The sequence below is a fragment of the Copadichromis virginalis genome, linkage group LG17 (assembly GCF_057382275.1).
Source record: "Copadichromis virginalis isolate Kocher_CV1m ecotype Utaka linkage group LG17, C_Virginalis_male_GT1.1, whole genome shotgun sequence".
NCBI lineage: Eukaryota > Metazoa > Chordata > Actinopteri > Cichliformes > Cichlidae > Copadichromis > Copadichromis virginalis.
Genome location: NC_140634.1, coordinates 36,422,611 through 36,447,658, shown reverse-complemented (window position 1 = coordinate 36,447,658; position 25,048 = coordinate 36,422,611). Strand labels below are relative to the sequence as shown.

The window sequence follows — 25,048 nt, the reverse complement described above, 5'->3', positions numbered from 1 at the left end:
TTGTTTTACAAGAAAATCCTCGCGCCCCCCCCACCAAAACCCCGGCGCACAAACACATCCTCCAAGCACACACACCATTGCGGTTTATTTCACACCTCAAACATTTAGTAAACAATTAAGCAAATACAAGTAAACTGCAATAGTAGTAGTTAGTAATAAAATACACTACAAAGTCGTGATTTGGCACTATATAAATAAAATGTAGTTAAATTGGTTTATTGAAACTGTAATAAACTGTTGCAGCTCAGGGTGGCTGTGGCTACAATGTAGCTTGCCATCACCAGTGTGTGAATGGGTGGATGACTGGATGTGTAAAGCGCTTTGGGGTCCTTAGGGACTAGTAAAGCGCTATTATAAATACAGGCCATTTACCATTTACCATATTTTCACTGTTTTTGGTGGGAATTCAGTTCTGTCTGATGGCTGATGCAAAACAGCTTCTTTTTTCTAGTTTTAAATCACAAAGCAGCTGATAAACTGCAAGTTAAGTTTGCAAATGGTTATTATATAGACTAGGATGTGTAGAGGGTGTTTAAAGGCAAAAAAGTGGGTAATATGCGATCTGTCTTTTTAGAGCGTTCATTTAGAGGGAAAAACTTGTAAGGAAGTAACGTAGTAATGAAGAGTGTATTGTAATTGTGGAGACCTGTTATGCAGAGAAAAATGGAAGTTATTAAAAAGTCTTGGTTTAGCCTTCTTTGGGAAAATTATGCAAGTGATGGAGTATCTTGCAGGTCTTTGCCTCATCACTCATTTCTTTTGCTGTGATGATGATTCATTGTCTTTCTAAATAAGCAGCCATAGTACTTGCTGCATGACAAGGATTTATTCTCCATCTAATGGGCAGCTTCAGTACACGCTGCATGATAATGAAGAAATTTTTCACGGGACCTGTCGGTTCCATCATACGTGAGCTCTTTACAGGAAATGAAGTCACTGGCATTGAAGGGGTCTGGACATTGCAGAGGCAGATGGTTTCTATATTTGGGAGTTTTGTGAAGAGGCCTTTAAGTATAATCTCGGTGTCGGTACAGTTTGGAATGGACAACATTTTAGATGATCTTCTCACTGGACTCACAAGTGTTACAGTTATCCTCATCATCATCAGTTTGTTTAGTCATCTTTCATTAGCTGCAGGGAAGCGTGTGAGAATGCAACAGTTGGCCATGTGGGTAGAAAAGTTCAGAGTAGAAATGAGCCGACTCACTGCTTTGTCAAAGCAGCATGGTTACCACCGAGTACTGTGCTCTTTGAGTGAGACATGGAAGTGTGCAGTAGCTAAATGACTAGCAGCATCTGTTAACAGAGGAAATGGGGTTCTGCACAATCCTCCGAGTTCACCGCATGGCATTTCTCAGACCCCGTGGGAATTGTTTTCTTTACAGTTGCCCGGTTTCCTTTTCTTACAGGGGAAACTGTAATCTTTACCAGATATCTGATGTAATGAAATCTGTGATGTGATTTAGAATCCCTAAACAGGAGAAATGTATCCTCCCTGCTGACACAAAATCGGATTATTGAACATTGCTCATCTAGGTTATTTATGACACGCTCATGTTTTTCTCCACCCCCCCCCTCTCCTATGTAAATATGAGTCTCACACAAATGGCCAATAGCAAACACACATACATTTAGAAAGAACACAGACACACTTTAACTCCCACACACGCTGCCTGTCAAGGAGTTTGGCTCGGCATCACGTAAACAAGAGGTTGACAAACACGGCATGAGACGAGAAAGACGTCGGGGTTGTTTTTGATGTTGCAGGAAGAACTTAGCCGTGAAGTCGACCTGTGTTGTAGAGGGGGGGATGAAGTGAGGACACCAAGCAAGTCCAATCTAGGTTATCCACAGACATCAAGGCCAGAGACGAAGGCGGCCAAGGAGAGGGGGAGGAAACAGTTCGGTCCAACTACAGCTTTATATTTGGATGTCTTTTATACATATATATGTTTGGGAATGCAATGCTCTTACTCATACATAAATGTTCTCTGTACTTAATGATATAATCATATATCATATGGTAAAGTAAATCGGTATTTATAATTTATATATGATCAGCCCTTTTATGTGCAAAAAAGGCTTCATTTGAGACAAAGGTGAATCATCCAGCTCTGTTGTCATCTTTTCTCATACAGAAGTGGGGAATAGAGAAATCACGTGTTCCTGTTAGTTGCTAGTTTCATTTTGGATGCCTGTGCCGTGGTTTCCCCTTCTCTTTTTCCTTAGCCAGAAGCTTGAATAGCCTGTTAACATCTGCAGATCGGCTGGAGGCCACAAAAATCGACCTTCCTTTATGCTCAAGTAAAAGAGTGTTGTGGAAAATACGGCAGTGAATGGGAACAGTGAGAGGCCAGTGCGAAGCAGCTGATTTTCCCTCTCTCTCCCGCTCTGTCTCTCTTATTCTCCGAACTCCCCCACCCCATGCCCCCACTGCTTTCGTGAAAGGAGCTATTGTCTCTGGCCTGGATTGAAAAACTCACACAGTACTTTTCCTTTGAGGACTTAAAAAACTTGCGTAAATGAAAAGCGGTTTGCAGTTCATGTCCAGTGCGTACAGTACGCGTGCAGACTTTTCTGTCCACACACATGCTTCTTCACACACACCTTCTTAAACCAAAAACACAACACATCCTCATCCACATGGGTCATATAAGGCCGCTGACAGATGAACGTGTGTGTGTGTGTGTGTGTGTGTGTGTGTGTGTGTGTCTGAGTCTGACAGCTCTAGTCTGCTGAGAAATCTCAGATTCCAGGCCCTCTTAGTCTGCTGGCCGCCGAGCAAAGCTCCGCCTCTCTTTACCTCCACTGCCCCCCTTCTCTTGTCACCCAGAGCCTGACACATGCAGACCAGCTCTGATCGCTGCTCATCACACTGTGTGGAGGCCTGTCACAACAGTCCGTTGTGCTGCTTGCGATAACTTAGTTTGGAGAAATCCCTGATCTCTGGATGAGGCATGTAAACATGGGACCTGTAGCTAAACTTTTACGGGCCTTGGAGGAGTTTTGAGGTCAGAGTGGGAGGGTTAAACTCTCCGGGCTGGACTAAAGCAACCTGCAGCCATGGCTGGACGTCAAGACCGACCCAAAGCGGCCACTCTGCCGTCCCGTTCCTGCAGCAGCGTCCCGGGGACCGGTCGATTGCAGAGGCGCATGGCCTTGTGCAGGATGGAGGACTGCACCTTTGACAGCTTTGAGTTGCTTTACAGTGGAGCTGTCGATAATTTCAAAAGCCATAAAAGTAACCTCAACCTCAGTAAGTTTGCCATCTTTGGAATATAAGCCGGACGTGACTAACACAAGCCAGCCTGTTTTAAAAGTGTTCTGAGGTCTGTAAGGTGCTCTAAACTTTACATTTTAAATTGCTGAATCCATGGAGGTATTTAAAGGTTACATGTAAGTGTGAATGATTTGATTTTTCCTCAGTTTATCAAAGAAGTTTTAACCAGATGAGGTATGTTTTTGTCACATTTGAGTTGGGAACCAGGACTCATCTGTCCAGCTAAATATAGCATCTCTACCTCAGTAGTGGATCAGGACCATAAAAAATTCATTGTATAGGTTTGGGCTCTACTAGCTCTAATAATGGTGTGACGAGACAAAAATGAAAAATTACATGTATGCTTTGATTTAGGAAATTTCTGTATAGTGGTTATTATTGTCACAAATCCTCATCAGCATTCAGGAATGCAAACATTTAGTTTTATTTTGGCTTTTTGACTCCAATTATTCAAAAAAGAAACTGCTATGTGTCTGCGTAACACAAATCTGGATACAGGGCACAGAAATCCCGCCCACCTTTTGTTTAAGAGGGGCAGCCAATTGGAAGAAAGCCGGCCTGAAGCGAGAGTAGACTTAAAGTAAGAGGGGATTGAAGTGCTGCATTAGGGCCCAATATGAAATGGTTAAGAATTACTTTGAAGTGTGAGTCATGCAACGCTACTCCAGTACAATTTAAAAATGTGCATAACGATTCCTTTTAACCTGGTACAAATAAAACACCGTTAAGCAGTGCAGAACCTCCATCATTTCCATAATCTGCCCTCAGCATCCAAACCTTCCTTATAAAATAATGTATCATGTGTAAAGTTCATAGTGATGTTTTTGTAGCTTTTCTACAGATATTATGGTTTCATTCAAAGTCTGCAAAGAACAGAAGGTCAGCATGATTAAAAGTGACATCTCTTTGCATGGCATTTAGCTAATCCCCTGTCTGTGTTACACATAAATGGTCTAGTTACTAGCTTTCGTAATGGCTGAAGAGACCCTGTGATGTGGCAATCCAGGATGAAGATTTATATATAGAAGTCAGCAATCCAGTTTTAGGTGCAGAACAGGCATGTTGACAGTATTATTAATATGCTATCTGATGTAGAGGGCCTCTGTGGAACAGAAAAAAACAGATTGTACTCTATCCTTCCTCGTCCGACACACATAGCGTACAGTGCCAAGCTGTGCTGTATCACACACTTGTGGCCCCACTTCCAGTGCAGTGTTATGGACTCTGCAGCATCTCTATTTCTGGTGTTTTGAAGGTTATGGACAATGTGGAAGGAAACTACAGAGAGGGAATACATGCACGGGAAGGAGTGGAGCATGGGAGAAAGAAATTGGGGGTGGGGTGCAGGGAGTGGTTGTACGGAGCGGCAGCGTACGAGTGGGCATTAGTGGTAAAAAGCTGTGAAAACCACCCAAGTCATCTTATTAAGAAAGAGATCCTGTGGTTGGTTTGGTTATCATGTTACTTGACTTGAAGGTCCTTCAGCAGTTTCATCGGACTGCTCATCATTGTTGTGGAAATAATGCAGATATTGTGGTAGAAACCAAAGCAGACCTAATGTTGCAGACACTGCTCCAGGTGATCACAGATGCTGCTTCAAGTCTGTGATCATGTTTCCAGCTTATTTACCACTTGTGGCTCCTCCTCACCAAAAGTTAATGCAGGTTGTTTTCAGAGTATTGTCATTATCAATTCCTTTTCTGTACAGAGTGACTTTGCTTATGTTACACTAAACTCAAAGCTAAACTACTGCTTGTATCATACCCGCTGCTGCTGCTAGTCTTTTAATGTAATAGGTTTAAAGTTGGCTGCAGATCTTATGGCACAGGGCAACCATTAAGCAGCTTAAGCCCATTGCGACCTTTGGCCTGTGTTTTGCTTACTGTTATGTACACAGAGGCACGTTTTCATACATATTTGAATGCTGTGCCGATGGGAGGAGAGACACAGCCACTGTTGAATGTATGAGAGGAGTCATTTTGCATTTTGGGAAGTAAGAGATAAAATGATGGTTTGTTTTTCTTTAATGCACCACTGCAGAGGATTTTCAAAAGGAAGACTTCAAAGAGAGCCAAATTTTCCCAAACTGCTCTGAGTAAACTAGAAATGCAGAAGAAGAATCTGAGGCAGACGCATTATACTGGATGTATGTCCTCTCTCAGAGGCAGCACCCCAGGTTGAAGCCAGCGCTGTAGCTGCAGGAGGTTCTGCCAATGAATGTTTTATTAGTGTTAATGGGATGTAATAAAGGACTAGAGTGAGCTATGAGGCTGGGTGATGAGAAAGAGAAAGTGGCAGCTACAGTCTTGTAATCTGAATCCTCTCCTCGGGTGTGCGATGTTCTGAGAAAAGTGGGTGATTGGGGAGTTGCGCTGCTTTCATTGCTTTCTTTACTTTCAGCACTTTGCTACTTCAAGAACATGTTGCACCCGTTTCAGGTGATGTTTCTCGTTTTTAACTGAGACACCAACTTGTGTGCTTTTGAGGGTGTTCACAATGGAAGTGGTGCTACAGCAGGGCATGATTGTCCTCGAAGAGGCTTTGCTGATAATCAGAAATATTTCTCTTTAAGGTGGACTCGATCTGTCCTTTTGATTTTTGCGATTGCTTATTCGAGCATCTAATGGGTAAGTGGGTACTGATTGACGGGTGCACGTGCACACATTTCTGGCCTTCTCTTCTCCAATATTCATGTGCTCCTTTATTCAGGGGCAATAGAGTGTGAGACAGTGCTGATTTTGCACCCCAGGCTTTGAAAGTGCCGTTACCTGAAACCAATTGAAGCCATCACATGATTGACAAGGAGGAAGTGAGGAGGAGAGGTGAAGGTTATAGGCTATAAACAGGAGGGATAAAAGCAATATTTTTTTATTGGATTGAATTCTTTTACTGAAAATGGCATTGCACATAAATTTAAATCTTGCTTCTTATGTGCCTTTTTGTGACCCTGAGCATGTGAGAGTATGAATCTCATCATTTAAGAAAAATTAAATGTTACTGATATAGCATCTTTTATATTTTAAAGTAAAGCACATACAATATATCAGATGACCCTCTGGCGACAAACTTGGCGACAGTGGGAAGGAAAAAGTGCCTTTTAACAGGAAGAAACCTCTGGCAGTACCAGGGTCAGGGATCAGGATGAGCCATTAAAGATAACATAACAAGTTCCACATTGTGTCTTTTGTCCTGTCTTCCTCCCCTCACCCCCAACTAGATGGCAACTCCTCCCTAACCCTGGTTCTGCTGGAGGTTTCTTCCTGTTTAAAGGGAGTTCTTGATCTCCACTTTCACCAAGTTTTCTCATAGAGGGTCATGTGATTGTTAGGGTCTTTTCTCTTTTACAGTAGAGTCTTTACCTTACAATATAAAGGTGTGATATAAGTAAAATCGACTTGAATTAGATTGAATTAAATTTTCTGACCTCCAGTGTTTGTGTTGTTTTGTTTTCTCCAGAGGAGGAACTGAGGAAGCTGCGGGACGAGACCAGCGTGGACTCCCTGCGGCAGGAGCTCGAGAGGGAGCGAAGCAAAAGGATAGACCTGGAGCAGAAGATGAGCGATTTGCTCAAAACCAGGTGAGACGAGAAGACGGGACTGCAGAGTGAAGCACATGACGGGAAATGAGAGGACAAATGTATGAAAAGGGAAGTAATAGTTATGAAATGAAAGGAAAGGGTGACGCTGCACTTTGTAACGGTTCAGCTCAGCAGAGTTTACCACGGGGCAAGTTGGATGACGAGGGTGCCGGTGCTGCCCAAGGTTTCTGTTATAAATAGAAGCATCAACAGCTTGGTAGGCAGGAAATTCCACAAGGGGGGGGGGGTGTGTGCGTGCGTGCGTGCATGTGTGCGTGTTATTAGGGAGATGGAAAAAGGGAGAGGGAGGAAAGAAAACGAAAGGAGTCACGCGCTTGTCTGAATCTCCTCGCTGTCACACAGATGCTATCCTGGTGACAGGAAAAACCCACGCCTCTTGGCATCTACTGGGATACCCTTTACACTTGCGGGTGTGCATGTCTCTCTCTCATGTACTGTGTGTGTGGAAATGTTAGCTTGAATGCCCATGGGAAATTCTGCTGGTATTCTTCAAGTGATTGCCAGCGCTGAAACATGGCCTCAGGACTATCGAAAGCAGTTTAGGAATTTGTAAGAGGTGAAGTTAATGTACTGTGACCTGCAAGTTTTCCACTGTTAATACTTTGTCAGCAATATCCAGCATGAGCATAACAGACAGCAAACATTTCTTCTTCACTGGTATATGATTGGAATAAACAGTAAAACAAAGCATTAACACTGGAGAAGCCTTCTCTTTAGGGAGAAGATCAATTTATTTTATTTAAGTCAGACTGATGCAGATGCCTTCAGTTTTTGCAGGATATGGATAGCTGAATTAATGTGTCTGAAATTAAAGGAGGATGTTTGCTGTACCTTATCACCCTTTTTCATTTTTGTTGGCACTGATCCTTTTGTCTCATTGTGTGAGATTTTAACAGTAACCTTACTCACTGTGATAACAGGCAGAGTGAATCTTTCTAGTCTGGCTCTGTGTATGTCTCTTTGCCTTTTGTGGTGATCCGTTCAGTGCAGCAGCTTTCAACATGCTGGCTCATGTACTTCTTAAAGTGTGAGATTGCAGTTCTGACAATACAGAAGTGAGACTGACACATGACAGATCTTTCCCTTAGTTTTTTCGTGACTATGTGTGTGTCTGTCCCTTCCCTTCAGGCTAGAGGACTCTCCACCACAACCTCCCAGAAAGCAGCAGTCGCCCTCAAACAACAGAACAGGTAAGACTCCAAGTGGACGAGAAATGGGGGGGTGAAGGTGGGCGAGTTGGAGTCTAAGGGAGAGGAAATGAGTCCTTGACGTCTTCTGAGTGTGGGAGTAAATCAAGAGGAGAGTTTGCGTGTGTGTGTGCACGTGTGCAGGGGAGGTGAAAGTGTAGGATGCGTGCAACGGAGCGCTCGATGGGAACAGAGTGGGTCGGAAGGGTTTGTGGGTTACTCTAGGACACGAGGCAGTATGTAGTGTGCGTGACAAACACACAGACACGTGCACGCAAACAGAGGGGTTTCCTGTGTGTGCTGTCAAGAGCAAGTAAGCAACACAACAAACCACATTAATGCATCGAGGCTGGTTCCTATCATTAGTCCAGATCGTCGCTGTTAAGAATGAGTCGGTTTTCAAAATATTTGCGCGAGGGACAAATGAGACAAGCTCATTAGGGCAATAACGGTCAGATTCTGATATGTGCTTTCTTTTGGTTTCAGGCTGAACAGTTACTCTCATAGGTTGACTTTCAGTGATCCAGGGATTGGTGTGTGTTTGTGTGTGTGAGATATTAGTGGAAGGGAGGGTGAGAGAGTGAGGCTAATTTTGGAAAATGGGTTATGATTGTAGATCACTTCATCTAGGGCAGACATAAGAATATGTTAGGCCGGCTTATGCAGATCCAGGTTTGGTAAAGTGAGGCGGTCAGTTAGTGGCAGCCTGTGAGGACTGCAGCACATCTCCTTCATCCACAGTTTACTGCGGTTCAGCCTGGAGTCTGTTCAGAGATTTTTAGCTCATTTTTCAGCTTTAAATAAATTATAAGATTTGTGTTAAATTGAATCTTCCTTCCTGTAGTTTGACATCAACATCTACATATATAACAAAGAGGTCCAGAGCGTGATCGTGCACCCACGCAAACGATCGCCATCATTTGAAACTTTTAAAGTTGTGTGTTTGCAGAGTCAACCTCCTGCTGCAGCAGTTACAGCACCCTAAACTTTGTAACACATTTCAGTGGTGATGTGGCTGTGATGTCACTAAAGGTCAAACTATAAAGAGCAAAAAAAGGAAAGGAAAAAAAAAACCCCACATTACCACCATGAAGTGAAAGCGTTGCTATGTTACCCTCAGTCACATGTTAGTTTAAATGAGCTGGCACTCAGCTACCAAAGCCCTGCCGTAGATAATGTGAAAGAGAGAAATCGCGTCTGTTTGGGCCCTGGCAGTGGTGGCTTTGAAAACTGTAAATGTAACTGCTTCTAGCTGAATCGCATCATCTACAGCAGAAAAAACAAACTGTATTCATTCTCATATGGCAATAAATGTCTGAGCAGTCAGGCTGTTAGTCACCTGTGGGTACTACCACAACAAATTAGTGTTCACTTGAAACACCACAGCAGATTAGAGCTCTAGTTTTTGCTCAGGGGCACTTCAGCATTAGCAGTTGACTGTTGTCCTTGTTTTGACTGGCAAGTATGCAGTTTATGAGGATATCAGGCCCACCAGGCTGTTTTACTGCATGCAGAGAATACTAAGGTTATAAAATCCAGGCAGTTATTTACAGTAAGTCAGCTTATCGTGTAGAAAACACGGATTCATTACACAAAGTGCAAAGTTTTTTTTTTTTATATATATATTTATTCACACGACAATAGCAAATTTAGCTTTTATGTAACAGCACAGGCTGCAAAGCTCTGTTGGTTCAGCTCACACCTTTCCACACAGCCATGTCCACCTGCCTGTGGTGATCCTGACTGTGTCATTTCTGTGGCTTAACCTGTAACAAGACTTAATAATGCAGAAAAAGCAGACACCATGGCCCAAAGCTCTCCCAATCACGTGCTTAGAAACACAGAAGCAGGCCTGGTGTGAGTCCTTGAATTTGCTCAGCTACCGTTGGATAATCACTGTCTGAGACCAGGCTTAAGTGGTCCAGTCTGGGTCCCATGACAGGGCAGGAGATAGGGTTGGAGTAAGAGTTATTGATAACATAAGCCCATCACATATCAGTGATTTTCTTTTAACAATGCATAATTGTTGGTGCAGGGGATTACAAAACTAAGTCGTGCTTATAGCAGCAAATCAAAGTTGATGTGTTTTCTTTAGCAGAGAAACAGCAGAAGGAAGTGTGGAGTTCACGGCTGCAGAAGTGGCTGTACGAGCGCTTCGGGGTTTACATGGAAGACTTCCGCTTCCAGCCGGAGGAAAGCACAGTGGAGGCTGAGGAACCGCTAAGTGCTAAAAGGTGGGTGAGATGTGGTCCTGAGCAGAACATAACTCCTCGGGTTGTTGAAGAAGATGTGGAATCGGAGTGCCCGGCGAGCATAAAAGCTTGTACCCTCACCCTGTAGCTGTCTCTGGTTTGATTTTGCACAGAGGAAGTGTTTTTGTTTTTTTTTTTTCTCATCGTACTTATTTTCTCTCCTCCTCTGTACAGAACAGTGAGTCATTACAGACGGATGAAGGCCAAAGTGTTAACACTTCCCCTCTCACATAAAGCAGCATTTATTTTTTTTGCGTGTATGTCAGCATCTACGCGTAATCTGACCTTCACTTTCTTTTGTTTTCCATCCAGGTTGACAGAAAACATGAGGCGACTCAGTGAGTATAAGCTTTTACTTGGCATCCTCTACATAATAATGATAATAATAATAATAGTAATGATATCACTAACACACATTCATGCAATACTCTAGTTCTGTGTATTGTAGATCTAATTTTTTTTTCTCCTTTTGAACATTTCGACATGTAGTTAAATATAAAGTCCTGGAAAATTTCACAGTAAAAGCCTGATTCACAAAGATAACCAAAAGTAAAGACATTGCTGCTCTGTCTTTAGCTTTACACTCTCAGTGAATCCCTGTGTCTTTGCTGTTTCAGAGCGAGGAGCCAGACCTGTCACCAACTTCTTAAGGAACCTCTCCGCCTTATCTAATTGGCACTCCGTGTACACCTCAGCTATTGCCTTCATTGTGAGTCTTACACTTCAGACATGTGAATTAATGTTTTAACTTTGTCTAATAATCGCGCTTCGATATTCTCTAAAAGAAAACTTGAGGTTAGTTGTGATACAGGATTACCTGCCATAAACTGCTGATGGCTTCTGCACAGTTTGGGTGTCATTGACAGCTGTGCTGCTTCTGTCATCTGCCGTCTCTGTCACTTTGACACCTTGCACTACATTTTCACCACCCTGCCTTTATTTGACTGCAGTTGCGACTTTTTCCTCTTTTCTCTAAATCGAATCCACAAATAGGTGAGACTTCATAGAGGATGCAGGGCAATTGTGATGGGAGAGAGGAAATTGATGAAGTTGAATTGAATGATTTAGTCGAATTTTGAGATCAAGACTTCTTGCTTGTACTTTACAGCAGTTATTATATGTATTCAGTGTAGTTCCTTATTATCCCAACGTGATTTTTTTTTTTTTTTTTTTTTAAATTTTGGGTCTCTAAAATCAACCAGTCTGGAAAAGGAGTCCGATGATAATTTTGGACAGCAGGTACGACCCTTTTAATAGAAAAGAGTCGTTTCTGTAGTTTTACTCTGACCTAATTGTCTTACAGCTCGTGGCCGGGAGATTAAATGAATATTAAAGTCATGTCTGCTTCACTGTGATGAGTTGCAGTGATTCTGCCAGCGACCGCAGGCCTAATCAGAGCTTCATTAATGTCCAGTCAGTGGTTATGCTAAATGATCCTCAACCCACTGATTATGGCCCTACACCATCTCAGTATCCAGACGTGATGCTGGTTTAGTGTTGACAGGTGACTCAGCGTCTTCCACTGCTGATATATCACCCAAGTATATGCGCTTCAGGCTTACAATGAGCCCCCTGATTCCTCTTTATGTCCATCTTATAATTCATTGCCGTTATTGACTGAAAGAATGTGTCCTCGCTGCTATAAAGTGCTGAATTTAATGCATATCGGTTGTTTATTAAAGAACAACAAACCACGTTAACCTGTGTATATATTGTCCTTTTTTTCCCTTTTGAATCCAGATTTACATGAATGCTGCTTGGCATGGCTGGGCCATTCCCATGTTCCTCTTCCTGGCTATCCTACGCTTGTCCTTAAATTACCTCATTGCCAGGTAAAAACTGTCATTTATTTACAAAAGCAGGATCATTTTTGCCTCAGCTGTTGCTTCACGGTTGAGCTCGATTGTTTGTAAAAGGCTACAGTCCGATTTTCAGCTTTTAGCGTGATTAATTGTGCAAAACACCCACATTAACATCAACTACTGCGGCCACAGCTGTGCTGGTAGTACACAGATGCACACCGCGGCCCTTAGTCACACAGCAAATGTTTGTTAAAACCGCCAGATTTTAAAAACATGCACACATTTGTGCATGTTTGGGGTTGTTGTAATTGTTGCTACAAAAGAGCAGTACTTGGGAGCTCTGATTGAAATCAGAGCTCCCAAGGCTGGAAAAGTCGGTCCTTTAAAGTTGATGTTTTGCATTGAAGGAATAGTTGCCTTATAACATGTGCATTATTTATACCTTCTATTTTTCAGAGGTTGGAGGATCCAGTGGAGCATTGTGCCTGAGGTCTCTGAACCCATGGTAAGATGCCTTCCTGCTGTTGTTGTTGTGCAGGTCAGAATGAAATGCATCCAGGACTGGAGATCAGCGTGTGGCTTTTGTGTGTGTGTGTTGTTAAAGGAGCCTCCAAAGGAAGACTTGACTGTGTCTGAGAAGTTTCAGCTTGTACTTGACGTTGCACAAAAAGCACAGGTATAACGAGGTTCATCTAACGATCCAACCGCTGCTCGAAACAAGACAAACTCTTTAATGAGGTGCTTTTAAATCTCTTCCAGAACCTCTTTGGAAAGATGGCTGATGTTTTAGAGAAGATAAAGAAGTGAGTGGTTTTGTTTCAGCCTGACAATCAAGTGTGCAAGAAATGCACATAACTTATATACTGATGTGTATTCTGTCCTCCTCCTGCTGTCTGTTTCAGTCTGTTCATGTGGGTGCAGCCAGAGAGCACCCAGAAACTTTACGTCTGCCTGTGGGTGACTTTCATCACCTCCTGCGTCCTGCCGTACAAACTGCTGGGCTTTATGATTGGTGAGTGATGTTCACAAAGCATCTTTTTGATTGTGACAATACGTGAACTCAGTCACAAACAGATGCAGAACTTGTGGAGCCGTACTCCCTCAGCCTGTGTGGGGAAGCTGTGGGCTATTTGCATATAGATCTTATACATAATTACTACTTTTTAGCATCTCCCAAACCACTATGCACTCAGACTTTCTTGAAAGGTGCTCGGAGCAAACTGTTGGCATAGAAGCTGCTGTCATTTAGCCAAATTTCCATCTAGCACTTCATTTCTCCATTTAAAAGGAATGAATAACCAAAATCAATGTATGCTTAAAAGCTGCACTGGACATTTAAACAAAGTAAATATACTGACATTTATTATTTCAGATCCCATCTAAGATTTCTTCAGTGACTCATTTCAATTGGAGAAACAAAACAGACCACACATTCAGCGTGACTGGGAATGAGGGCTTTCTTTTCTGCGCAGATAGCTAACTGCATTTGGAGACAAAATTAGAGGCAAGGCTGAGATGGTTTGGACATGTGCAGAGAAGGGAGAAAGAATATATTGGACGCTGAGGATGGAGCTGCCAGGCAGGGAGATGAGAGGATGACCTCAGAGGAGGTTCATGGGTGTAGTGAAGGAGGACATGCAGAGGAGGACGGGGTGAGATGGAGGCAGATGATCTAATGGGAGCAGCTGAAAGAAGAAGACAGCTAGCTGAGCACATTGTTACATTGTGAACATGGAATGGAAAAATGTGACAGAGTGCAGAGGAAACCAGTCTGTGTTGGCACAAAGTGACATCGGCAGGCTGTATTGCACCCATCATGGGGAAAATCCCCACATAGTCTGTACATGCAGAGCCACTGCCTTCTGTAGTATGTGTGACTCTGGTTGTGGGTAATTGATACCAACAGGGAAAACGATAAGGAATGGCAGGAGCCTGGAGACCTGGCAACACACGGCAGCTGCATGACAGGCTCCAAATACAAAACAATTATAATAAAAACGTTCCCCCAAAGAGAGTCCAGCCAGTTTGTAAGCGGGCGTCAGCTGGTGGGTCAGTCATCGGAGCCCAGTTCATGTAGTGGAGAAGAAATCTGTGGTCATGTGTGCATCTGTCCCACATCAGTCTCATCGGGAGCTCTTAGGCTGGTTTTCCATCGAGTTTAACTGGAAATTGGAACCTCTACTCATGATTGGAAGCTTTTCATTATTCTGCACTTTATTCTGTAAATCTGCTGTTTTACCATGAGGAGAAAATCTGACTGGTGTATTGTTGGTTATCCAGAGCCTCCGCAGCTCAGCAGAGTCACTTTGAGCTCCAACATATAACTGGCTCAGTGTCTGTATGTGCAAGAATGGGCAAAATGCTGAAACTAGTGACGTCATCAAGGTCAGCGGCAAGGACTACTTTGGGCAGGGGGGCGTCACCTATTTGGGGCATCCCTTTGTCTGTCAGTGAGGCACATCTGAGGGGTTATTTTCACTAAACGGTGTTGCTTTGCATCATTTAACCTCTTTTATTTTATATTTTTTTTTAAGAATTAATGTGTCTGTGATTACTCTCTTTGCAGGCGTGTACGCCGGCATCAAGTTCTTCATCATAGACTTCCTGTTTAAGAGTTGCCCGAAGCTCCGCGACAAGTATGACACGCCTTACATCGTGTGGAACAGCCTTCCCACCGACCCCCAGCTCAAAGAGAGGACAAACGCCACGGTGTCGAGACGGGTAAGGCGAACAGACCCCAACACCAACCCACACACGTTTTCTACCACCAACACTGCTTCCTGTCTCAGGTTCTTGATTATTTTTTTTTTAAATTAAAATCTTAAATAAGAAAATATTTCCTCCTTTAGCCCATCACGATTTCAAACTTAAAGACCTGAGTTGTTAACAGGTTTATACCACAGAGGCTTTCAGTTGCATTGCAAAACTTCTCCCAGGCTAGAAGTTTGAGTGAATTCACATTATTTGCAGATTAATATATAAGCAATCATCTCAAACACACACACAAGAAGAAAGGCACATATACCACCTCCATGTGGGTGTGGATCATCCATCAGCAGCAGGTCGGGTCCAGTCTTTCATGTTGTCAGCAGTCCACCCACTATAGCCCACCTCCCACTGACTCCCTTTGTGGTGGATAAAAATAGATCAATAAAGTATCAAAACTATGGCGCTGGCAGCCTTAGCCCAATTTCCCTCGGGATGAATAAAGTATGATCAATCAATCAATCAATCAGTATATCACCCCTCCTATCAATAATGCAATACAATTGAGCCCGTGATTGTTCTGTGTGGCTACCACAAAGTTCCTCTCTTACATGAATGTCTGAGTGTGTGTTTGCTGTGGCCGCAGTCACAGGTCTGCTCTGTCGTTTCTCTCTCTCAGCTCTCTGGCACTGAGAAGGTAGGGCCTCTGGTGTGTCTACTCTACTGTGCTTGTGTGTGCTGCCAGTTCACCACAATGCGTGTGTGTGTGTGTGTGTGTGTGTGAGTGATGTGTGACACACCTAGTGAGTGGCTGTCAGTAATTTGTGAATGCAGTGGATCAAAATGTCAACAAAACGGTCTGCGATTTTCCTTTTTGCTCTGACACTGCGGTGTTTTTATTCTCTTTTGTTTGAATGATCTTTAAGAGCCTGCAGCCCCGTGACATTTTGGATCCACGAACATAGATGCTTGTGAGAATTGGCAGTGTGTTTACTGAGTAGGCACGTAGAGAAGATTTGACGAGTGTAGTTTCATGTTAGCACATTAATATCGTCCTGTTCCCCTTAAATACACCATAACTGCTGTTAGATCATTAGATTAAAACTCTTATGTAAAGAGGCCTGCATAAAAATGAACCGAACAGTTGATCTTACCATCGAGGTGGTGGCCACAGGCCACTGCTCTCTCCTTCTCCCTCTGACTGATTTTTCTCTAGTTTTACTTTTTTCTCATTGTTCTTGTCACTGCTGTTAGCATGAGATGGACCCGCAGAACAGGCTGTCCATCTCCTTCAGGGTGATGCATCCACGTGTTGTCACAAGAAGGTTTGCTGTCTCCCAGCATAGGAGTGTGGAGGAGGTACTAGGAGCTGGGCCCATTGCAAGAGTAAAGCTGGACAGGGCCATAGATGGGCATCAACCCAGCAGCAGCACCAGTATCTGTTCCTCTGTGTGAGGAGGAACAGGAGGAGTACTGCCAGAGCTCTACAGAATGGCCTCCAGCAAGCTAATCATGTGATAGAATCAGACTGCAAGAGGGTGTTATAAAGTCCTGGTGTTTTTAATTTGACCTGCGCTCACAGCACCATGCAGCTCACGCATTTGCTCGTTGGCTTTTGGGTTTGTTTTTTTTGTTTTCTTTTTTTTAAGCTTCAGGACCGTGAGGACTTCATGCCACCTCTTGGAGTCTGATTCTGTTAGTTTGATCAGAAACATGCACAGGAAGCCTGCTGCAGGTCATTCTGCAGAGCTTTGGTACAGAAAAGCAGATGTGCTGCTAAACTTATGTAATGCCCGCCTCCTGGTTTCTCCCCCTTTTTCCCGTTGGCACTCGTGGATTTGATGTGTCGTCCTTGAGGAGCTGGACTAGCTCTATAACCTGAGTGGGCTGCAGGTGCAATATCTGCTACCAGCAGTGATGAGGACGCCATCAAAAAGTAGAAGTGGCGTAAAATCAATCAAGAGGCGTGATGGCCCGTTTATGCTCGCCAGTTTTTTCCCCACATGACAAAAGTGGAGTCTTTTTGCGCCACCACAGGTTTAAGAAACAATTGTGTAACTCTTTCAGTTTTAATGACACATCAACACAGAAGCTTAAAGATTCACAGATTATATATGAGGAGATGTTGAAACAGTATAGGAAGATCAGACTTTCTGGAAAAAATTTTAGACTTCTGCTCCTGTACTGTACCAGCGCTGATGTGGAGGCTTTTCCTGATCATTCAGGAGAGTACTGCAGCGTATATTCACACCCTCAGTGCTGGTATAAATGCTACCAAGCCGTGATGACCTTGCTGTTTGGTTGCAAATTGTGTGGTGAGCGTAAATGGGTGATAAGGAGCGAGCCGGTGTGGCCACCTCCTGCAGAATGACTCCTTTTTGTGGTGTTGCCTCTTCAGTGCACCTGCAGCTGCTTTCATTTGCACCGACACAGCTGAAATGGTAATGGAGTCACAATGGTTTATGCTTGCTAACTGGAGAGATCAGTAACCCTGAAGTTTATCTGACTTTGTCTTGTGACAACCAACGCTGGTGTAAGTAAAACTGTAAAACTGCAGTGGACACGAATGTTTTTGGTAAACGCGTGTTGTAGGTAATTTATGGATGCTGACTTGAATGATGGCCTCACTCTTTGCTTTGCACGTCACTCCTGAGCCTGCTGTGAAGAAAGCGCACATGATGCAACCTCAAAAGTTGGGGAGCTGTTTGAAGTTCGGCCACTTGTCTCTAAAGCTGCGGGATACTGTAGTTCACACAGATTTATAAAACCTCATCCGCTGAGTTTAATGTGACTCTTTCTCTCTGTCCTCCTTTTATGTTCTCACTTTTTTCCCCTCTTTTTTTTTTTTTTTTCCTTCCCTCCATCCTCCTTCCCCTCTTCCCTACTACTCTCTCCAGGTCCAGCCGGTGGTTTCTCGTGGAAGCCTCGCCAACGTCCCGTGTGGGGGGAGCAGAGAGGAGGACAGCGGTCGCTCTCACAGCACCAAGAAGGGAGCTTTCCATGAGATTTTCAACTTGCCAGAGTCAGAGCGCCCTCTGCCGGGTAAGAGCAAGTACTACAGTTTTTTATTTATTTAATTTTTTCCTTTGGCACCCATTTTTATTTCTGTACATCCAACTTAGAAATGTCCTAAAGCTGGAATCATGTGTTTTCTGTGAATAACGCTCCTTCATCATCTTGTATGCTGTTTGTTCAGTCTGTGAAAATGGCTGGAGGTGTTGCCTGATAAACCGAGACAGGAAGATGCCCACAGACTACATCAGGAACGGGATGCTTTACGTCACGGAGAAGTAAGTGGAACATCTTTGTCTCAGGGGAGAGCTCTATCGCATCAAATCTCTGAGCGGAAGAGAGAAGCAGCACTTCCATTTACAGGTGGAGCAGACGAGAGGAACGAAGATTCATTAGTCCAGAGGAGACGTAGTTTTAAGTTGCGCTGAGCCTCATCTCTCCTCCTCTCTGTGTAGCTCTGTGCAGGGTAGCCTTCCTCCTGAGAACACTCGACTCAAGACTTTATTACACGTCTGTTCAGTTTGGATGGTTTTTTGGTGTCTCTGTTTCCCTCCTTTCACAAAGCTCTCTGTCTCTCTCAGTTACCTGTGCTTTGAGAGCTCCAGCTCCAGATCGAGCTCCTCAAAGAAGCATAAAGTCATCAAGTTGGTGGACATCACTGACATACAAAAGGTAATGACTCAGTAATACGCATAAGGAATGTCTCGAGGCCAGCAGCCTCTCTAAAACTGGATAATTACTTACTTTAAATATTAATAATGAAACGAATGTAATTCTATTCTGGTGTGTGTGTTTAAAGCAGATATTTCTGGTTTTCTCCTCCACAGTACAAAGTGTTGTCAGTCCTACCAGGAAGTGGGATGGGCATTTCAATAGCCACTCCTTCCACTCAGAAGGTACAGACTTTGTATATTTATTATTATGTTTGCAGTCGTGATTTCATTTGCTTCAGCTGAAGCTCAGTCCAACATCTTAATAATTATCTGCTATAGATGTTGTGTTTTTGTTCTTTCAGTCAGTTTCAGACAAGTCGGCAGTAATTCTCCAGTATTGCATGTGACAAATCGAAATTCACAAATGTGAGCTGCTGTGGGTTTCTGTGGGCGTTTCATTAAGATTTGATTTACGAGCCGATTAGTTGGCCATCAAGGATGTTACCGGGTAGCTAGGTGACAGAGCTGTAGCATCAATAATTTTCCTACTGAGGAAGTAGAGAAAGAGGTTGGTGAGATTATTGGGAACAGTCATGTCTATAACTTCTGTTCCCTTTCAGTCGATTCACTCGGTACAGCACACGTAGTATTAGATATCACTGCTCCACAGTACTGAGTGAACCGACTGAAAGGGAAGAGCAAAGATTGTAGGTACTGTACAGTGTTTACCACCACATGAACATAGGTATACGCCGATCAGGCATAACATTATCAACACTTATTATCTCTGCATTGTGGCGCCTGTTAGTGGATGCTAATTATTAGTGAGAAAGTGTCCTCAAAGTTGATGTTAAAAAAAAATGGGTCACATTGTGATGGCTAGACGACTGGGTCGGAACATTTCCAGAACTGCAGTTCTTGTGGGCTGGTCCAAAGAAGGAATGGTGGTGAACCAGCAACGAGGTCATGGATGCACGTGAGGAGTGAAGACTGGCCCGCGTCGTCCGATCCAACAGACGAGCTTATGTAACTCAAACTGCACAAAACGTTCTGGTTCTGATAGAAAGGGCTCAGAATACAGAACATTGCAGTTTGCTGCAAATCGAGCTGAATAGCTGCAGACCAGCCAGGTGTCCGTGCTGACCTCTGTCCACCACTGAAAGCGCTACCACTGGCATCAGAACAAGACCACGGAGCAATGGAAGAAGGTGACCTGGTCTGATGAATGTTACATCACATGGATGACCTGGCACCAGGATGCACAATGGGGCAAAAGCAAGCCTACAGAAGCAGTGTGATGTTTTGGGCAATGAAATGTTGGGAAACCAGCATATCCAGGTCATCCAACAGTCTAAAGCAGGGGTGCCCAATCCCGGTCCTCGAGAGCTACCGTCCTGCAGCTTTTAGATGCATCCTTGTTCCCACACACCCGAATCAAATGAATGGCTTGTTATCAGGCCTTTGCCAAACATGATGGCATGCTGAAGAGATCAAACCATTTGATTCAGCTGTGTTGGAGTAGGGATGCATCTAAAAGCTGCAGGATAGTAGCTCTCGAGGACTGGGATTGGACAGCCCTGGTTTAAAGCATTGTTGCAGACCATGTATGCTGTTATGAAAACGGTGCTCCCTGATGGCTGTGGTCTCTTTCAGCGGGATAATGCTCCCGCAGCAAAGCAAAAACGGTTCAGGGATGGTTTGGGGAGCACAAGAACATGTTTAACACTCAGATTTCCTCAGATCTCAATCCCGTCGAGCATCTGCGGGATATGCTGGACGCGCTGGAGGCCCCACCTCACAACATACAGGACTTCAGGGGTCTAGTGGAGTCCATGCCTCGTTGAGTCAGGGTTGTTTTGTCAGCAAAAGGTTTTACTAACACAATATTATTCAGCTGGTCATAATGTTATCTCTAATCAGTTTGTATTTAGATCATCTAAAGGTTGGACTTTGGCGCCCCCAAGTGGAAACTCGCTGTAATTTTTTATGTGCAACTGTTCATTTGTTTATGGTGTAAAATTTCCCTTTATTGGTTGGGATGACAGCGGTTATTACTGTTGTTGTTATTATAATTTTTGTTATTATCAGCTTCTGTTTGAGACTCTTGTTGCTGTCTGTACTCATGATGTGCTAAATTTTTCCAGATAAATTGCTACACTCATTTCCTTTTAAGCAAACTTCCCCCTGATTGGTTGGTTGGCTCTCACATAGAGATAATTTGAACATGTGGGTGGGGCTTCTGTGCTTACAGAGTGTAGGGGGGGGTGTCTCTCGATGATATCATATAGAGCCAAGAGTAGAAAGAAACCCTCCTAAACAGAATGTGTACAGAAGTTTGAACCCTGAGGTTTTGCTCGCAGGGATTACTTGCACATATGCCGGCCCAAGGCGGGGGCCACGCCAATAAGCTAAACTCAATTTTCTTCTATTAATTTTATTACTTTATAAACATATCGGTGCTTTGCCCTTGGGAAAATTAACTGCCCACCACTGCACTGACCTCAGTGTTTAAAACCATGCCTGTGTTTGGTATCAGTAGCCCAGTAGCCATCATCATAACTTAATAATCCCACTTTAATCTTAATAATCTTTTATAATAACTCTATTATCGGGGAAAATATACTCTGATACCATCACAGGGCATGCAACAGTGTGACTGCTGCGTGCTGCTGAGAATGATGCTTTCCTCCATGTTCCAGCTTTACTGAAGAGGTTTTTTTATTCCAGTTTAGTTATGTTTGTTGTTGTTTTTTGCCTAGTGCTGCTTTAACTTGGCAGCAGATTCTATTTTATTTATTTATTTTTACCACAGTAGAAGCACACTAACAGCCAAGGATCTCTGTCTCCTCCAGCCATTGGTGTTTGGTGCCATGATCCACAGGGACGAGGCTTTCGAGGCCATCTTCACCCAGTACATGAAGATCGTGACCAGCAAACCGCCGGCCAGCGCCGAGCTCTAAAGAGCCTTCAGCACTCCTCCGCCGGGGCTGAAGTCTGATGCAGAGAACCTCCCGAGTCTCAGCCGAACTGGATGACATTCTCTAACGCCGCACTCTTCGACCGTGTGTGAGCTGCCTCCTCCTCTTCCTCATCATCATAGTCGATGATCTCGGCCCAGTTGGTGGATTTTTCTGCTTAGGCCACGTTAGAGGGAATATGTGGGTGTAGCTGGTGTTTAGTCACATGACGCTTTTCCTGTGGGTGATTATGGACAAAATTTGCTAAGAGAGGAGGATGATCAGTGTGGTTTTATCAATCATCAGGAGGCTGGTGAGGGAGGCTGGCCTCCTCTCCCACCTGCTGACCACTTGACTTAGCTGGCTGTGTGTGTGTGTGTGTGTGTGTGTGTGTGTTAATTTGCATCTTAAGTGACTCTGATGTTCTCTACTGTGGTAGGAAGACTTCATACAGCTCTCATCAACCTGGATGTATTTAAAAACAAACAGTTCAAACTGCCACATGTGTAAAAACGAGCTTTTCCAAATCACTGCAAAAACAAATATTCAGACAGGCTGAGCGGTGCTTCGCCTCATCCATGGCTGTATTTTAATTTAATTTTTTTTAAATAAAGTGTATTATTAGCTGTGATGACTGCTGACACGGGAGCCTTCCTTAGTTTACACCACCGCTGGCTTGGTCTCTCTTGTCTTGACGAAGCAAAAACGTCCACTGCTGCGTTCGGCATCCGTGTTTGTGAAACAGTGCAGTGACGTTTTCATGTTAAATGCCTTTATTTTGAAAAATGTCTTTTGGTCTTTGTAACAGATCCTTTTTTTATTTTCTCGACAAGAGCACAACACCGCCTGCTTTTTAAACTCTCGACACATGGAGACCATTTATTTGTCCCGTCTCTGCTGTTCTCCCTGCACTTTATTAAAAACTGGAAATGCTGACGTGTGTGTGTGTGTGTGTGTGTGTGTGTGTGTGGGGGTGGCAGCGCACGGATGTTATATGTTGGTCAGTGTTAGAAACCACTGCAGTCTCATTATTACAGCCTTCCTCTCCTCGACTCGAGGCCATGTTCAGCTGGTCTCTCAGCAGAAAGAACAGTCTGAGCGCTTTGTATTAACGGCAGATTGATGTCTGCACGCTGCACCAGACAACCATCAAACTGGCTGTGAAAGCAGGAGTAGAAGATACTCTAACTGGCACATTTCTCCACACAAAGGCCCGTAAAGGCCTTTCAGCTCACTGTATCCTAAACCTTCTGAAGTCTCCTTCTGATTGGGTGACTCTACTTGTATAAGTGCTCAGCTCTTTGAGTTCAGGCTGTATAGACATGCCTGTTTCTCTTCTTTCTGCAAACACCACAGTGAGTGCTCTTTCATGTGTTCCTCTTCATCTAAATGTGAGCTGATGTTTGTTTTTTGTTTTGTTTTTTTTAAAAGTGTGTACATGGATAAAGGTCTTGCTTTATTTCCAGACGCTGTTCCCGGGAGCGAAGCGGGTCTTTGCCCCTCTGCGTTTATATGTAGAAGTGTATAATGCCAAACTACATCAGACACTTTAAGGTGTTTTGTGAGGCGGAGATAAAGGGCTGGAGGTCAGTTTCTCTTTAGCTCTTTGTATTTGAGATGACGGAGTAGGTGCTCCACACTCCTAGCTAAAATCTTACAAAAACACTGTTGAAAGGGAGACCTTGACATTTTTCCCCGATATGTCACCGATCCTCAAGTAAAACCAGACTGCCCTTCAGGAACTGCCGTCAAGACTTGAAATGTCAAGGCTTCTCTTAAAGTCGATACGAGTCCTCTCGTCATCGCCGTTGTTTAGAGTCAGGCGGACTGGAGATGAAGTTGCCAGAGGTGCGATGGACCAGTTCAAACAGCTGCGTTTGATGATTATCTTAGTTAAAGCTAATGAAGGATGGATATTTTTCTTTGACATTTTCTTTTGTATGATTATAGTTTTGTTTTTGGTTTTTCGAGCCTGTTGCTAACAGGCTGCCTTTCCCAGACATGGATTTCTATTTTTATTGAGGAATAAATTCGATCCATGACCGGGGTGGGATATCTGAGCAGGTGGAATCAGTAGTTAATGCTGTCTCACTGTGTGACTGGCTGGCTTGTTGTAGTCTTAAAGCTGTTACCTGAAGCCTTTTTTCTAATCTGTTAACTGTGGCAGGCAGCTCTCAGCGGGGGCTGCACTCAGATAAAGCACAGAATGTATCACGTTCTAAATGTCTAACATTATTATTTTCTTTTGCCAAATATTTGATTTTGCAGTCTGCAATATTCTGCCTACGCTCATGTTTACAGAAGGTTGTACAAAATGTATTTCTTTTTTTCTCCTTTTTTTAAACAACCCCAGTTTGAATTCCTTTACCTCGGGAGTTATGAAAACTGGACTGCTCTTGTTCTGGAATTGATGTTTCATCAGCTCGGCACCACTCTCATGACTATCTCTGCTCAGCAACAGGATCAAACTCCAACCTTAGCAACACAAGCAGCTTTTTAACCCTCATACAGCATGTAAGCGTCCATATCCAGCATTGCAGTGATTGGTTTTTAGTGTAGTGGAAGCTGCCAGATTCCCACAGGAGGGCTTGAGCCTATCCCAGCTTTGGTGATGAACTGTCACATACCCATAACACCTTAATCTGTTCATTCAGCTGGTCCATAAAGTGAATAAGATACACAGATCGCTGAGGATGGAGGTGCCGTCAGAAACGACTGTGTTGCCTTCTCGAGGTCCTCTTCGTTCACGCTGGTGTCATCACTGTTGTATTAGCTATGTAGTTCCTCTAAGTGTGTAAATGTTGAAAGTTTTCCCATCTGCCTGATCCACGCTGTGTAGCTGTACTGGGGCTGCTCCGCGGCCTCGATCTGATGAATTAAAAAATAAATTAAACGGCACAATTAAAAAGAAACAAAACACACATCCTAAGGATTAAGTTGTACTTTGTGGACTGAGACAAAACCCATGATATTGATTGGTTAAGTGCAAATTAAAGCCCAAATGCAAAACACTGCAATCATTACGAGTTAGTAATTTGTCATCTGTGACGTGACGGGCTATAATGGCTTCCTTTTTCCTCTTTTTCTTTTCTTTTTTTCCCCCCACAGCCATTTGTATACAAATGATTGAATTGTACAGTGAAAAATACCACTGAGTTTTGAAAAAGATGTGTGTATTGTAAAGGATAATGTGATGTACTTTTTTTTTTTTTTTTTAAATTAAAAGAATTTAAGGTATTTTTAAGCCTTCTGTCATCTTTTCAACTGCAGTACCTCTCTACAGCCACACGGGGTCACTGTTGGACTTTGTGTCAACACTTGAAGCCTGAGAGAAGTGGGTTGTTTTTGTCCTTTTTCCTCATTCAGCCTCCCCACAGGGGGGTCAGAGGTCAGGCTAAGCTGCCTGGTGCATCTTGCTTGAGGATGTTTCTGTACTTTAGGAATACGAAAGTAGAGAGTTTAACATGCTACACATGCCTGACCAATTTCACTCTATTTTTATGGTGATTGGATGACCAAGGGATCTATAAAGAGGTGGAGGATGGTTTGTGAGCACTTTTTCTTGCTCTTGTGACACCAGCAACAATAAATCTAAGACCAT

The 25,048-nt window shown here is 43.5% G+C and overlaps 1 protein-coding gene across 9 annotated transcripts in view; it reads left to right on the top strand.

The window, feature by feature from the left end:
• gramd4a (GRAM domain containing 4a) overlaps positions 1-22,078 on the top strand; it is a 48,861-nt gene extending 26,783 nt beyond the window's left edge. For 4 of the 9 annotated variants that reach the window (XM_085435981.1, XM_085435977.1, XM_085435985.1 and 1 more), the window contains 17 exons: positions 6,737-6,857; positions 8,007-8,068; positions 10,161-10,299; positions 10,630-10,655; positions 10,935-11,026; positions 12,058-12,149; positions 12,576-12,624; positions 12,724-12,795; positions 12,879-12,922; positions 13,022-13,131; positions 14,686-14,840; positions 15,505-15,522; positions 17,723-17,867; positions 18,022-18,115; positions 18,419-18,509; positions 18,665-18,733; positions 21,343-22,078. In XM_085435981.1, coding sequence (XP_085292107.1) covers positions 6,737-6,857; positions 8,007-8,068; positions 10,161-10,299; positions 10,630-10,655; positions 10,935-11,026; positions 12,058-12,149; positions 12,576-12,624; positions 12,724-12,795; positions 12,879-12,922; positions 13,022-13,131; positions 14,686-14,840; positions 15,505-15,522; positions 17,723-17,867; positions 18,022-18,115; positions 18,419-18,509; positions 18,665-18,733; positions 21,343-21,450 — 1,487 coding nt within the window. In that variant the 3' untranslated portion in view covers positions 21,451-22,078. The remainder of the gene's footprint in view (positions 1-6,736; positions 6,858-8,006; positions 8,069-10,160; positions 10,300-10,629; positions 10,656-10,934; positions 11,027-12,057; positions 12,150-12,575; positions 12,625-12,723; positions 12,796-12,878; positions 12,923-13,021; positions 13,132-14,685; positions 14,841-15,504; positions 15,523-17,722; positions 17,868-18,021; positions 18,116-18,418; positions 18,510-18,664; positions 18,734-21,342) is intronic. The other 5 variants (XM_085435983.1, XM_085435980.1, XM_085435982.1 and 2 more) reach the window with 3 other exon arrangements.
• Positions 22,079-25,048: the final 2,970 nt, after the last annotated feature.